Source organism: Mycteria americana, chromosome 20, assembly GCF_035582795.1.
Source record: "Mycteria americana isolate JAX WOST 10 ecotype Jacksonville Zoo and Gardens chromosome 20, USCA_MyAme_1.0, whole genome shotgun sequence".
Classification (NCBI taxonomy): Eukaryota; Metazoa; Chordata; class Aves; order Ciconiiformes; family Ciconiidae; genus Mycteria; species Mycteria americana.
The window spans coordinates 300049-315956 of NC_134384.1; the positions used below are offsets into that span (position 1 = coordinate 300049).

A 15908-nucleotide genomic window follows, 5' to 3' on the forward strand; every position below is an offset into this window, starting at 1 on the left:
GCGATGCCAGGTGATAATATTCAGTTTCACTCAAGCAATTCAGTAATCACTGATTACTGTAATTAAAGAATGATGTTGCAGGGGAAGTTGTAGGATCATTTGGTTGATCCTGTATGTAGCTTCTATGCATTATTAAGGTTTTATCTGTTTCTCCTAGTTGTACAAGAAGCTCCCCAAAGCTGCTGTTTGAAGAAATCCCACTTCTCATTAAATGTGTTCCTTCCTTGTCATATAATAACCATAATAGGAATTGGCTTATTTCACTAATGGACTGTGTTGCAATTATCTTTAAATCTTCCTTTGGAATTGTTACTCCATGAATAATTATTTCAAAGGTATAATTTTTATACATTGTTAAATAAGAGGCTAGAGGTTGTTTGAAACTTACAGTTTTCCAGGTACTTTGGGGAAGGGAAACGAATAATTGAATTTAAAAGTCATTCTACTTCACTCTGTATGTCAAATGCAGTACTGTTGGAACAAATTCTTGGCAGTAGCATTCCAAATTTAAAAGTGCATGTTTTCTATTTTCATTTAGTCTGCCGTTTAAAAAGAAAGGAAAAAGAAGAAAAAAGCCCAATGACTGAAATATTTTCACATGGCAAATTGATTTATGGCCAGAGCAGCAATTTATAATCCCAGAGCATTCAGAGAAGTAAATGAAATACTTACAGTAGTTCCAGAGAGTTTCTTGCTTCCAGAGTTGAGTTGCTGGGCTGTAGCACTGATCCTAGCTCTGAGTCCAGCTGGAGCAAACTGGGTCTTTTCCCTATTTATCAGTTTCCGTGCATACAGTAGGCTCCAGACACTCCGCAGAGCAATGCTACGGCTCTGAGACACAAACTTCCCACACAGCCTTTTCTGGGGTCGAAGCAAGGGCAGCTGCGAGTCCACATAAATCAAATAATAACTGGGTCATCAGGGACAGAGGCCACCGGGACCCTCACGTCACTATTTCCCAGAGTTCTCCTTGTCCAATTACTAAATATTCTGCTTTCTTGGTAGAATTTAAAATTCTTCCATTTTGATTGCTTAACATTGACATGTCTGAGTGTTAATGGATAACGTTCATTTCCTGGGCAGAGAAAATATTGCAATAGTATTATTTGGAGATACCTACATGGCATAATAATTGAATTTGGAAACACTTGATTAGGCCAGTATCTCCAAACACAAAACACTTACCTTGTTCTGTCTATTCTAATTCTGACATACCTGTGTTGATGCAGCACAGACAGGGCTCATGCGTGTCCCCATAACAAAAAACGATCGTTAGCAACTTTTGTTGCCACTAATTTTGCAAAATTTCGTTCTTAAAAACCCAAGTATTTCCATTATTAATAATTTCTAATAAATTAATCATTACAATTTGAGGTTTTAATCATTTCCTAGATACAAGATGTGATCTTTTGGATAGGGCATTTTCTTGTTAGGTATCGTGTCATTACACTTGCTCCCTAACATGATGCACAGCAGGTTGCAAACCTGTTAACTCTAGAAGGGAGGTCAATTGTCCTCTGTGTAAGAGCAATTCTCAATTTACCTCAGGAAGAAATGGTTCTGTTCTATACTTCATGGAATTAGACAGCAAAGGGAAAATCTCATTTCCTGTTGGTCATCTTACTGCAAAGTCACTAAAAATAGTCTTTAGGGACAATAGGTTTTCACAGATCTGTGGCACAATACACAGCAAACTGACATTACCCTTCAAAGGAGAGTCATGTTTGTATTCCATAGGCTCCAGAGAAGAGCATGCTACTTATTTCCATGTAGTGTGGCACCATTTAGGAATCTGTTAGTCTCTGGAGGTGGAGTGGTTGAGTCTGGCTTTCAAGAACAAAAAAGATTGACTCACAGATGTTATTTGAGCATCTTGCGGGGTTTTTTGAGCTTTGAAATGCTCTACATTGATAATCTGTGGTGACAGAGGGCTGGAATGCATAGATTATGCAGCAGAGACAAAGATAATTATTTTGTAAGTTTAATTATCATAGAATCATAGAATGTTCTGGATTGGAAGGCACCTTTACAGGTCATCTAGTCCAACCCCCTGCGAGAGCAGGGACATCTGTAACTAGATCGGGGTGCTCAGAGCCCCGTCCAACCTGACCTTGAATGTTTCCAGGGATGGGGCCTCCGCTACCTCTCTGGGCAACCTGGGCCAGTGCCTCACCACCCTCACTGTAAAAAATTTCTTTCTTAAATCAAGTCTAAATCTGCCCTCCCTTGGTTTAAAACCACTGCTCCTTGTCCTGTCACAACAGGCCTTGCTCAAAAGTCTGTCCCCATCTTTCCTATAGGCCCCCTTTAAGTCCTGGCAGGCTGCTATGAGGTCTCCCCGCAGCCTTCTCTTCTCCAGGCTGAACAACCCCAACTCTCAGCCTGTCCGCATAGGAGAGGGGCTCCAGCCCTCGCATCATTTTCGTGGCCCTCCTCTGGACCCGCTCCAACTATGATCAGCATTTGTCTTTCCAGTAAAAGCAGCCTTATATAGCAACTTACTAAGATGTCAAAAAAACTTCAGTGGTAAAAATGAAGAATTTACAATTGTTAGAACTAAGACTTTTTTCATAGCAGCATCTCTTTCACATATACCATTGGCTTTTTCATCCAGCTTTTCAGCCTTTCTCATGAAAGCTGGAAAAACAAGCAGAGGTTTGTGAAATACTGCCTTTAGCTTTTAAATATTACTGACAATTTTTTTTAGTACTTTTTCTGATAAAAGATACCTTACTGGTAAGCTGTTCAAATGTACCTACGGGATGTAGGTATTTAAAGCCTATTGACTTTGGGAAACTTAAGTCTGAAGCCCAGGTTTTAGAAGGTATCTACTCCCCATTCTGTTCAGTGTTATAAAATCTAGTGGATTTAGAGTAAATTCAGTTTCTAAAATAAGTATATGAGAACCTAAAACTTAGTTGTAGTAGAAATTAACTGCAGTGCCACATTAAGTATTAGCCCATGGCCACTTAGTCCAACCCACATGCTACCTTCATAGCTGTGGTAATAAAACTATTTTGCATAGTCATGCAGTGATTCAGACCAGGTGACTGGTCCATGTTAAATACATATATTTACATTATGTTAACTGATCACTTCCTATTCAAAGCTTAGCGTGACAATAAAAATGAGAGACCTGAGAGCCCACCTGAGTCACATAAAGAACTGCTGCAAAGAAGAGGAAAATAAACTGTTTTCCATGCTCGTAAAGAATCAAGAAATAAAAAGCTTATTTGGGAGTAAGGAAGATTTAAATTAGATACTAGAGAAAGCAATTACAGTGGTAAAAATAGCACTGGAATAAGTTGCCTGTACAATCTTCATCACTGGATGTTTTGAAGAGCAGTTTGGGCTGCTGGTAGAACTTGTGAATTGTTCTGAGTTATGTTGATCTGTAAAGGAGGGGAAAGGACTTTTAAGATCTCTTCCAGCTCTATTTTCTGTTATTTTTCCTTACATAAGTCAATTTTGTAAAACACGGATAAAGTCTCTGATCAGTAACCTGCCTAGTGCCATTTTAATGGGCAAAGGAAATAATCATGTACTTCAAGCATGCTTTTACTACAGGTGAGTAAACAAAATGTTACTCATAGATATGGCCCAAAAATATTAGCTGAACAAGTTCGTGTCATGAGCCAAAATCTGGAAGTGCCACTGAAGTGGAGAATAAGGGACACACATGTTTTCCATAGAAATTAATCAGATCTGATGACATTGTTCTGACCTGAACACCTTGCATTACACTGCTTTTTCAGCCTCATTTCCATCATTAGTGTAAGCTGTGAGCTTCTGTGCCATCTAACCAGCATAGAATGTCTGCGTTTATGCAGTTAGGTCTAAGAAGTTGATGACTGCTGAAACTACAGATCAAGAAGGAGCTTCACTAGATCGATACCTGTTGAGAGAATTCATTTTCAAGCTAAGCAGAATTCTTTGTTCATCTGAACTAGAGATTCTAGATCTCTGCAACTTGTTTGGTATCTGAATAGTTAAAGGAAATCATATCTACTCCAGCTGGATCTTCTCTATATAACTGACCCGTTCAGCTTGATCTGGTATTGGATTGTTTACGTAACTTCAGTAATTAACCACTATCAGCCTCATTAATGAAACATAAACCACCTCTTCTGCTCATTTATAAAGCATTTGTCAAACAAAACTTAAACAAAGGGCAGAATCTCAGCAAAGTTAACAGTCCTTCAAAAGCTACTGAGACTCTGACTACAAGTCATTACGGTCACTTTGTTGTTTTTCAGTAAAAATGAAACAGAAGTGATGGCATTGTCTATTGCTTTTGGCTAACTTTTCACAAAAACATCTGAGATCTGTCACATGAGGGCAATGATGCCTGGACAACTATTTTGGCCATTTCAGTACAAAATACTGATGTTCCAGCTCATTACTGTAAATCATTAAATTATGAAAGCAAGAGTCAAATACTAAACCATTGGGAGCCTTTGAAAAACTAATTGTTAATTACAGTAATAGTTGTTATATGTGAGTTAAAGGTTATATTGAAATATAGATTATTTCATTATAGGATTAAGTCTCTCCTGTTAGTAAACTGTTCTGAACAACATTAAAGAAAGTTGAGTATTAACAATACAGTTTATGTATTAAAATGACCTAACTATCTTTACCTATTTTTGTTTTAGAGAAATATATTGCTTTAGAGGCATAAAATACACTGGCAGACAAATTTTGTGTTCTGAGAGCTACTTGCATTTACAATTTGTTAAGGAACCAATGAAAAAACGGCACACTTTCTGTTCACCCTCTCTTCTGGATTATTTATTAATCTTCAAAAGGTGCAGTGGTTCTGGCACTGTTGGGATTTTCTGCATGGCATGGATGAACCTCAGCCCTGGGTGAGGAACGGCACAAAGCCTCATGACTAACATTTTTGCAGGTCGGTGTTATCTTGCAGTCCTGACTCTCAACAGAGAGAAAGATTTAATTTGAATAGGATGCGTATCTGTTGTATGTGGTGGGTTTGATTATTGGATCACATGTTCAGGTATCGGGTCCAGAAGCAACAGTAGCAGGACATTGTCCCTTGTTGTATTCAGCACATTCACCAACAATTTGGATGCAAAACTTGAGGACAGGCAAAGGAAGCCTGTATGGGAACGGCACTAAACCGTATATAGGCATAAGTTATGGGGAGGGTTGCAAAGAACAGAAGAGGCATGGATTGTCTGTCAAAGATGACTTGGTTTGTTTTATGTTATTATTTGCCTAAAATGTAATTAACCTAGAATTATGAGAAACACATGCTTGTTTTGGTGTCATTATTTGCCTATTTTGCCTGCAGCAGAGGGAGAACCTTGGTTGGTTCACTTGAAACTTAAGAATGTGAGTGTAGTAGGTCAGGGACTATCTTTCTCTGCATACATGTATGGCTTCTGTTGGATAGGGCCCCAGCCAGACTGAAGTGCTTAAGATCTAGTGTAATACTTCTAAGGATGAGACAAAACATAAAAAAAAAGATGCTATTTGTACTACAAGTTCACCCAGTACTTCCCCCCTTCTATAGGTGTTAAACGTACTCATTTTTGTAGCTTCAAGCAACAAGGTTTGTGTGTCATTTACTTTGAGCACTGGTTTGCAAAACTTTTATCTTCCCTACATGTAGTTTTTTAAAGCAGTACAGTTATTTGCAAAAACTAAAGAAAAATAGTCTTTACAGAGCAAAACTCTATGTTTCAGCAGAAGAATGAGAGTGAGACTAGCCAGGGAAATTTCATCAGGCAGCACCTTTCAACCTGAATTTATATAGTGTTCAAATATGAAATTATTCAACTGTTCCCCCAAAAGGGGTGACGGGGATCTATACAGTGAACTGCTCCCATTTAGCATTGTAGAGCATGTGTTCATTCAGTTGGTTTAGTGTCAGATAATATAAATACTCTTCTGTTTTGCATCAAATGTATCAGACAAATCGTCATAGTCAAATTTGAAGAGAAATAACTCAGGAGAAGATGAAAGTTCTCATTAAGTTCTTAAATGCTTTCATGGGATGAAATAATGGGAGCCCATATTGGACCAGAGAGGAAAAACAATTCTGATCTTTTTAAGACTGATTTTTTTTTCTTAATCATGGAGTTGGTGGTTAGTTTCACTATGCATTTGCTTACAAGCTTTTCACAAATCTTGAAGAGCTAAACACTTGACTTAGGTTGAATTTTAATGAAAGAGCCAAGCTGCTTTAAACTTACTTGAAAATCTCAAGACAGCCTACAAAATGTTCCTCTTCCTTCTGTGCATTCTCTTAAGCTTGGTATACAGGGCAGTCCCACTACCTTAAAGTAGAATAGGTACTAATAAGCCCATCTATTCAACGCTAACAAGATGTATGGGTATCCTTACATCACCTTTCAATACCCTGTGCCAAATCTATGTGTTTCCCCTTGGCAGGAAGACCAAGATTTGTCAATAAAATGCACCAGTGCATCAGTATTCAGCAAGGCACAATGTGGAAGAAAGTAAAGGTATTGACTAAAGCTTGATTACAATCTCCTGCACTGATCTCAGAATTCGTAGTTCATAGAGAATACTTGTAACTTGAAGCACTGAGGTTCTTAAATGACTGTACTTCTTTGTAGGTACAGCAAAGAGAAGCCAAGTACTGGACCCAGTTTCCATAAAGAAGAATATCTTGACACTCTGTATTAAGCATTACAAAATAATTATTGTGGAATCCCTTGGTCAGCATTTTATCAGCAGTGGAGTCTTGCTGCTGAGAGTCTGAAATAGCTGGATATATCCATTTATCAATGATAATGTTTTCCCTTTTTTCCAGCCTGGATTCCATCTTAAGGACATTTGTTTTAATAGTAAAAAGAATATTAGACTCATAAATGTAAATGCTGTGGTGCAATGGGTGACTCTTCAAGATTTATCAAAGCAGGATAATTAAGATGAACAACAAGACTGAGTTTCTTGGTAATAACTTTTGTCACAGAACGACTCTGTTTTATGCAACAGTAATCCACCTTGAAGTATAGGCTAGGAAGTGCAAGAAGAGGATTCACTTGGCCTCCTGGTATGTGAGTCTCTGTGCAACAGATTTTGTTGAGGGCAATGCCAGTAGAATTGTGACAGTAGCCGATGATTGTGTTAACACCATCACTTAATTTTAAAAGCAAGTGGTCAAAAAGTGTTGGGGTGTGTGGTGTGAGAGAGAAGTCCGTTTTGCTTTTTAAACAAGCTGTAGCTGCTGAAATATTTGGCTGTTAGACACTCAAGGAAGGACTTGTGGAAATGAGAAATAGCACATTCAGCTTTTGAAAAGCTAATGTCTGCTGCATTACTGTATGAGACTTGCGCTTTCAGAGACTCAGCCAAAATTTTTCAAACTGTGCTGACCACACTTACGGTTAACATGATTTTACCCGAAACCCAAGAATTATCCTAGAATTTTGCCCTTTATTCTTTTATCTACTTCCAGCATTTAGATGGCACTCAGTCTGTCACAGATGTTGCCATTTTCTACTGGTCAATTCCTCTGTGCATTATTGTCCATCATTTACTGCACTGCCAGTTTCCTGGTAAGTTACGGGCATTACCTGGCGCACATTCTTTTAACATCCTCGGTACTGATGCCTACATTTGTCCCAGGTTTACAGATACTATGTTCTGCTCAGGACTCTGTGCTGTGTCTGTTACCAATCTCTTTAATTACTTTTTCTGTGCTTTTGGTCTGTCTAGATTTCTTTCCTTTTTGATTTTCCTACTGTGAGCAAGAACCTCCTCAGCTGTAGTCAGAAATGCTATGTATTTATTCCATCACAGAAATACTATTTGTGATTTTTCAAAGATGGCCTAGAAATGGTTTGGGTTCTGCAGCAGCTTTGCTGTTTTGGAGAGCCTCAATATGCTTCTATCTGGCATATACTTTTCCTGCTAGAACAAATCCATGTTCTGTTTGACAAAATACAGCCATGTGGTTAAGAGTTATTAAAAGCATTAAAGCATTAACCTCTTGTAACCTCATTTTTCACTTTGTACACATACATAAGTGTTTAATCGAATTGAAGTTAAACACTAAAAAGTTTGAGAGGCCAAATTTATACATTCTCTTCAGTTTATACAGAATTGATGTGATAAGCCAAAGGAATTACAAGACACTACTACTCAGAAAATGCTCATCCGTTGATTTGTTTAAGCTCTGTTGCTACATACTAGAAGTCTTGGTGACAAGCATTCCCAGCATTTAAATCACGGAGCTTTGTCCTACTGGGATCCGATCTGTGTCCTGGCGCCACACTAGATTATTCTACTGTCCTTTGCAAGTTGAACAAATGATTCTGTGTCAAAAGATCTGCTGGAGAGGGGGTGAGCCGCATCCTTGAGTGAGAACACAAGACTAAGCGCTGTGTGGTGGTAGTATCGTGGACTCCCATCTTCTTCTCATTCTGCAATTTTATTTCAAGCAGCCAGAATCCCACAGAGGGACTGCACTGAACCTGAAATGAAAGTGATACAGCAGTGCTGGCCCTCATCCCCTTGCTTGTCTCTACCTGGCATGAAAGGCCAGGATGTCATTTCTGAAGCCAGGGAAAAGTAAGTATTAAATCATAAGTATAAATGCAAGGAACAGAGCAGGCCAGAGATTCAGACATACAATCCAGGTGCAGCTTCTGCTGAGGTGTAATGATCCTTCATGCTGCACAAACAGGTTGTTCCTTTAGCTGACTTCCTAGCAGATGTGAATTGGAATTTCCAGTGCTGCATTTCTAAGTGGCTCATTGAGTGCCTCCCCACCATACAGCTGAATTAAGTGGAACCTTAGAGGCTGCGTGTTTGATTTCATAGAACTTCCTTATGTTGAATAAGGTGAAAAACGGGAAGATAATGAACTGGTACACATATATCATTCCATGTAGCTATATCGGGCCTACTCCTGTGTGGCTGCTCAAAGGCTTGGCAAAAATTGATGTACTGGCAGAGGCTTTAAAGGCAGCCACAGGGTTGGGAGTATAGGCAGAGTGAAGCAACAGCAGGTGCTGAACTGCATAGGTAGGGTCATTCGAGGATATAATAGTGGGGACAGGCAGTGGAATCGGGAAAGCAAGCACTGGCGACAGCTTAGGGATGTCACGTCTATCTTAGGACAGGGCAATCTTTTGCCAACTTGTTCCATAACCAGAATGGTAAACACATTTGTCAGTTTTCTGAATGTTCATGAATCACCCGTTACGAAAAAGGAATTCTGATAACAAGTTGTCTTAACTTTTTCGTATTCTCTAATAAGAAGAAAAATAAGGAAGGACCAGAAGGTAAAACACGCTTTAAAGCAGGTCTAGGCCTTTAGTTCCACACAAGTTGCTATAAAGCAGCATTACATTTCCCAAATTAGCAAAATGTGTCGCGTACTTTACTAATTAATCTGATTCTGATGAAATACTCCAAATGCAGCTGCTTATTATCTTCTGGATTGTATGAATGTTTTGAAATTGTTGCTTATGTAAAATTATCTTATTCAGCACTTCTGCACTAGGCTTGATGATCTCTGGGATCATAAAGAAACTCTTATCTGATAAAGCATCCTAGATTTTTCTTATGTGTCTGAATGGGGATTTAAACTTGAAGAGGGCTCAAGTCAAAGGGAGTCCAGTTAAAACATTATTGTTGAAAACATTATTAATAAAGTTGGTAATATTAAATAAAAAAGCTTTGTGGCACAAAGTTGAGCAGAGCATCAAGGACATCACAGATCGCTAACAGTAGCTTTAGTTAGCAAATAAATATCAAAGCAGCAAGTCAGCATTACAAAGCTTGTTATTTTAACTTGAGTAGAGGATGTTTACTGTTAAAAGGGACAAACAAGAATATTAGATAAGATGACAGCTCAACAGATCTCAGCCCAGAATTTATCACACACTGTTTAAGGGAGTATTTAAAAAGATAACCAGACCCCCCTTGGGTCAAGGGTATATGCCCTTCTGCAAACAGGCTGCGCTACAGAGAGCAGCGTTCATTAGAGCCAGACGCTTTCCACGCGGCTTTCCTCTCAGAGACCCACGTCGTGAAACCCTTCTCAGCCACCACGTCTGGAACACGAATCTTTGGGAACTGCGTGCGTGTGGGAGTGCTGGCCCGGCGGAAACGTGCAGCGTTCGGCTTCTGTAGCTCCAAGCGCGTCGCAAGGGTGAAGGCACTAACCTGACGCAGATCGCCTTCTCGTGCGATTTCCCTGGGCGGGTTGGTGTCCCCTCCCCCCAAAGGCCGCCCGCCAACACAAGGAAGCACAAGGGCTTCGAATTTTCCTCTCGGAACGGCCCCGCCCGCCCCGCGGCTGCCGCCCCGCGTCCCGCCGGGCCTCTGCCCCGCCCCGCCCGCCGCCGGCGGTGGCGCCCCCTGCCGGACGCGCCTCGGGCGGCCCTTGGCGCCGTGCGAGCGGCGCTCGCGCCCCGGCTCGCGCCTGCGCACATGCGGCGCGAGCGCCGCGGCCGGAAGCGGCGGCGTGCGCGGGTGGCGTCCCCGGCCCGCGGGCTCGCGTCTGCCCGCGGCCGGCGGCGGCGAGGGTCGCGCGCCGGCGGTGCGGAGCTGCGACGCCGGGCATGGGGCCGCCGCAGAGTTGAGGAGCGCCGCTCGCCTCAGCGCCCGCCATGACCTGCACCATCGAGAAGATCCTGACGGACGCGAAGACGCTGCTGGAGCGGCTGAAGGAGCACGACACCGCAGCCGAGTCGCTCATCGACCAGTCCGCCGTCCTGCACCAGCGCGTGGCCGCCATGAGAGAGGCGGGCGCGGCGTGGGCCGAGAAGGTGAGAGCGGGCGGCGGGCCGGCGGGCGGGCGGTGGGGCGGCCGGGCTGACAGCCGTCTCTCGGCAGGGCCAGGGCGCTGCGGCGGAGCGGGCCGACCCCTCCCGGCTGCGGCCGCACGTGCTGCTGCCGCAGGAGAACACGCAGATCCGCGACCTGCAGCAGGAGAACAGGGGTGAGCCCGCTCGGGGCGGCGGCCTGGCGGGGCGCCGGGGGCTTGGCGGGCTGGCGGGACCGCGGGGCGCGGCTGGGGGAGGGCGTGCTGTGGGGAGGCGGGGTCGGGGATGGGGGGACCCCGCGGGCCGCGCAGGGGGACCCCGGGCGAGGGGGAGCGCTGGAGGGGGAGGGGCCCCCGGGGACGCCGTTGGGGCAGCGGGCTCGGGAGGCTGCGCGCAGTGGCCCAGGCGGGAGGGGGTTTGGCGAGGGGGCCGGGGAGCGCTGCAGTTCTGCCTTCTTCCAGCGTCGCTGGATGCCGCGGTGTGGAAGTGACTGCCGGCGTCAGGGCGGCTTCTTGGCTAAGCGAGGGGTCCGGACAGCCGGCTGCCCCGGGACGGAGTCCCAGGGCCGCGCCGTCGAGGGGAGCGGTGGGGTAGCACGAATCAAGCGAGCAGCTGGTACTGACTACCTGTGGGCGTCTGCAGTCATTGCTGTGAAGAAGTGCTTGTAGTTTGTGGCAATGCCATACTGTATTTTGCAGAGCTATGGATCTCACTGGAGGAGCACCAAGATGCGTTAGAGCTTATCATGAGCAAATACAGAAAGCAGATGTTACAACTTCTGCAAGGGAGAAAAGGTGAAGATGCAGAACCAGTCTTGAAAGTTCATCAGGCGAATTCCTTGGTAAGGTGGGATGGGGACAGAAGAGGGCTCAAGACCCATCTTCCCCGTCTCTTGCTCGCTTTCGTACAACCTTGGTTTCCATTCATGGAACGTCTCTGCTCCAAAATACATTTTCTGAAACTCTTGCCTCTCTTTGCTGGTATTTTTTTCCTCTATTCCTTTTACAGCACACAGGTTGTAACGGTTACAACAGGGGACACTGAAAAGCATAACCCTTTCATGGCCCAGGTGAAGGCTTGTTCTTTATGCACTAGGTGGTAAATTCCCTGGGTTAAGCTTAATGCACATGATTCTCTACAGTAGAATGAAAGATATCAGAGTTGTTATTGTTCCTGTTCAGTAATTGTAACAGAGGGAGAAGAACCTCCTAAATCTCTGTGAGCTGCAATATGTTTAATTCTTAAGAAATCATCGCTCCCAGATGTTTTTAAATCCAGATACTCTGTGCAATGGCCTAAAAGTGTCCCTTTGTCCACATTGGGTTCAGTGACTTCAGAACTTTAAGAACTGATAACTGCTGCCTGTTTTATGTTTAGGTGTCTAACAATATAATAACATTAAATCTCTGTTTAAGGCTTATGAATAAAGTTAGGCATTTGTTAAAATGCATTTTTATGTGATTAGAGAACAGCAAGCTGGTTCAACCTAGTGACATCTCATATCATGTGGTGTTTTAATTGGAATTGGAGCTAGCCTAACTCTTTGCATATATAACTTCGCACTGATATGTGACAACTCATTAGTTCTCTATTTTCTGTTGCTTAGGTCCTCTGAAGTTAAGTAGTGTAGCAATGTCTCGCTTCCAGTGCTTGCTTAGGTGCATGAATTGCTCTGTTTATCAAGACTTAACATTTGAACAAAACTTCTAGCATTATTCTCTGGCACTGCTTTTGCTCTGTTTTAATGGCATGAAAATGCAAAGCTGAAGAGACTCTGGAGGAACCTTTGATGGAATGTACCTAGACTATTTCAATATCTAGGCAAAATTTTCTGTTTTTTTCCTACTGACCACTTGGAGAATAGTAACAACCTTTTAATATCTTGTAAAGAGCTACATTCTTATTATAAACATCTTTCTGTTTAGAAAAAAACAGCATTCTTTCTTCCTGGATTAAGTTATCTAAGTATTTTGTGTTCCTTCAGCTCTCTTCTAGATGCTCTAATTTGTTTACATATTTTCTGAATAATGGAATTCAAAACTGAATTCTCTGCTCTGGTGATACATTTATCTTCCAGAGGCAGTGGAATAACTACTGACACTTAGAGAAAAGAAATTCTACCCTGTAACATTATCTGATATTCCCCAAAGTGCTTATATTTGTATGTTGTGTTAAAATGCTTCAAAAGCTTCCAAATTCTTGTCTTGCTACTTCTTGCCAATTACTGACATTTTTGTGTTTGCACATTTGAGTTCCTCCCTAAATACTGTATTTTGAAATGGAATGCTCTTCAAACAGGAACTGTTGCTACATTACATGTTGGAATTTTTCTGTGTTCATTATATGTGCATTTCTGAGCTTCAACAAAAGGCATCTTTCAAAGGATTAGAGCTGTATCTGGACAGATTCTGTAAAAACTGCCTCAGGAGGTTCTTGTCTGACTTGTTTTAGTTTCCTTGCTTGTCTTCCTTCTGAGATGAGGCTGTTTACTTCACACTGTTACTTAGTCTTGAAATCTCATGTGCTTTTATATTCGTCGTTCTTATAAATTCAGTCAGGCTTTTCTAATAAAGCAATATAAAATTTGCTACACGCTAATCATATTCACATGAACCTGAATCTGTTGTCTCAGTCCTTGTTACACTTGAAATTGTTTCTATCCTAGTAAGTAAGGGTGCCTTATCTTGCTGACTGATGTAACTCTATTTACTGTTTTTATTGATGACTCATGATAATGGACAATAAGGTACATGTTTTCATCTTAAAGGATTGCAAGTGCTCGGGAGGAAAGGGTTAAAATTCAAAACAGGAAAATAATCCAAAATCAAGAAAATGGAAGTAATTTATTTAGAAGGGATAAATTATTACTGCTGCTTTTGCCTGAACATATTGAATATATTACTTTTATGTCTTTCAGGAAACTGAAAGTCAAATAGACAGAATATGTGAGATGGGAGAGGTGATGAGGAAAGCTATTCAAGTCGATGATGATCAGTTCTTTAAAGTTCAGGAGAAACTAGCTCAGTTGGAGGTAAGAACAGATACAATTGCTAAGGATAGATCAAGCTTTGGGAGTCTCTAGGCTTACTCTGAACTTTGTGTCAAGGATTTATAACAGTCAAAGATTTGGGGGTGGGGTCAGGAAATGCAGAACATGATCTGTTTATTTTCAAGTTCTTGATGTTTGTGTTTATATATTATGAAACCAGAAGCAAAAGATAAGCTTTAAATGATATGGTTCTCCTCTTGCTAGCACTGTGTTAATGCTTATGTTACAAAATCAGTGTTTTATTCAGCTGTGATGGAGTGGAGCTATTTAAAGATTATTATCCTTTAATTGTGAATTAGCTGATTTCTATTATAGTCCTTTAATTGTGAATTAGTTCATTTCTATTTCAGCAAAAATATTGATTTTGCAGCTTGAAAACAAAGAGCTGCGTGAACTATTGTCAATCAGCAAAGAATCTTTTGAGGTGGGGAGAGAAGATCTGCCTGACTGAAGCTTAGGTCACAAAATAACCTTATCTCCAAATCTTGACTTCAGAGACTATTATGCAACTACCCCACAAGGATGGGTTTTGATTTGTTCTTTAAGGTGTTTCCTTGTATGTTTGTTTTATCTTTCAAAATGTGTGGGCTGATTTGTCTGCATTTTTCTGAAATTACGTACTCTTGATGGCAAAGGCTTGCATTGCTGCTCCATCTTAGTAATTGCAGCATACAGATGCTTAACAATGAAGTATTTATGATGTGTACTCCCTTGTGATAGTTTATTTCCTCTCCCATTTGTTATTTTTATGACCTTTAGTTAATAATTCCAACTGTGCAGATGGCACTTAAATCTACCTTGTCAGTAGCTAGAGAACATAATACAGGTTGTGATTATTTTATTTCATAGAAGGAATAAGAGATTGTTCAAAAACTACATTGTAAATGGTAGGTACACATTTTGCTCTGCCTGCACAAAGCAGGCACGCAGAGCTTTGGTTTTGCTTTGAAGAGCTAACACTGGGTATTTGGCTGGGTTAACATTATTACCTGGACAGCTGCTTAGAAGCAGATCAAGACAACAGCAGATAGCCAATAGAGCACTTCAGGTAGTGACTCGCATAAGGAGCATACCTCACCTGGATGTAAGGGTGAAAATCGGAGTGGATGACCCTTTCTGATGCCTCTGCGTTTTTGAAGGATGTTGCGTATCTGACTGATGTTTTTCATGGGTACACCTGTTCCGGCTTTACCAGTGCTCCAAGGTATGTGGATACTGGCTAGCTCTGATCTGAAGGCAGTGCACTCGAACCCTGCACAGAACACAGCACTTTCAGATCAAAGCTCTTTGGCCTCCCACCACTTTGGACTTCAGGAAGAGTGAGCTGAGGTCTGCCTCAAAACTAAACCAAAACCAACCATGTAGACATGTTTTTAATGTTACATCACAGGTAAGTCTAGTGACAGATGTTACGTAGTTATTGCAGAATTCTATATTGAGTGAAGTTAGAGTTGCAGTGTTGTAGGAATTTATCGATATTGTGATATTTTTAATGACATTTTTGTATAAATATTTGTCTTTCTTACCTGTGATCAAAGAATAATCCTCCAAGAACAGTAAATGCCTCAATATTAGTTTAAATTTTTATGCCACTTTTTCCCAAGTGAGTATTTTGATAGATGCAGAAGGTGATTTACGTTCCTGTGCGTATTAAGAGACATTTTCTTGCAACCGTTTGGAATATCCAGCAAGATTGTTTCGTAGATATAAGGGATTTCTGTACAGGAGTATTCTTGTATACAATCCTTTTCTATTAGCAGTTGCTTAAGAGGGAATAAAAAAACCCAGTGGGCAGTATTTTCTCAAGTGTATTCTGTTTTGTGAATCCTGGGGATAATTCCATCTGTTCTGCATGTACCCAAGCCTTTCGCACCCCCTCTAATTTTTACTTTGCCTGAATGAAATATTACAATGACCGAAAGTGTTGCATTTTATCTCTTTTAAATTAACATCATCTGAAATGCCTGTGACAATGCATTTTTACCTTCAGTATCCTAGTGTAGGCTAGTGTTCCTCTAATTGGCTAGCTGCTGTGCAGCCTGAAAAAATGGAAACTAAATCACAGTTTCTTTGACTAATGTATTTATTAT

At 41.4% G+C, this 15908-nt stretch overlaps 1 protein-coding gene across 2 annotated transcripts; it reads left to right on the forward strand.

Moving 5' to 3' along the window:
• Nucleotides 1-10448: 10448 nt before the first annotated feature.
• On the forward strand, nt 10449-15615 carry SIKE1 (suppressor of IKBKE 1). 2 transcript variants are annotated; one of them, XM_075521607.1, is made up of 5 exons: nt 10449-10772; nt 10840-10945; nt 11468-11610; nt 13687-13800; nt 14189-15615. In XM_075521607.1, the coding sequence occupies exons 1-5, from the start codon at nt 10614-10616 to the stop codon at nt 14267-14269; spliced, it is 603 nt and encodes a 200-aa protein (XP_075377722.1). In that variant the 5' UTR covers nt 10449-10613; the 3' UTR covers nt 14270-15615. The 2 variants fall into 2 exon arrangements, with proteins under 2 accessions (XP_075377722.1, XP_075377720.1); XM_075521605.1 differs by lacking the exons at nt 13687-13800; nt 14189-15615 and having other exon boundaries at nt 11468-12598.
• The last annotated feature ends 293 nt before the right edge of the window (nt 15616-15908 follow it).

Coding starts and splice junctions, on each gene's coding strand:
- SIKE1 (XM_075521605.1), top strand. CDS start 10,614: ATGACCTGCACCATCGAGAAGATCCTGACGGACGCGAAGACGCTGCTG. Junction 10,773..10,839: donor GCGCGGCGTGGGCCGAGAAG/GTGAGAGCGGGC, acceptor GTCTCTCGGCAG/GGCCAGGGCGCTGCGGCGGA. Junction 10,946..11,467: donor CCTGCAGCAGGAGAACAGGG/GTGAGCCCGCTC, acceptor TGTATTTTGCAG/AGCTATGGATCTCACTGGAG.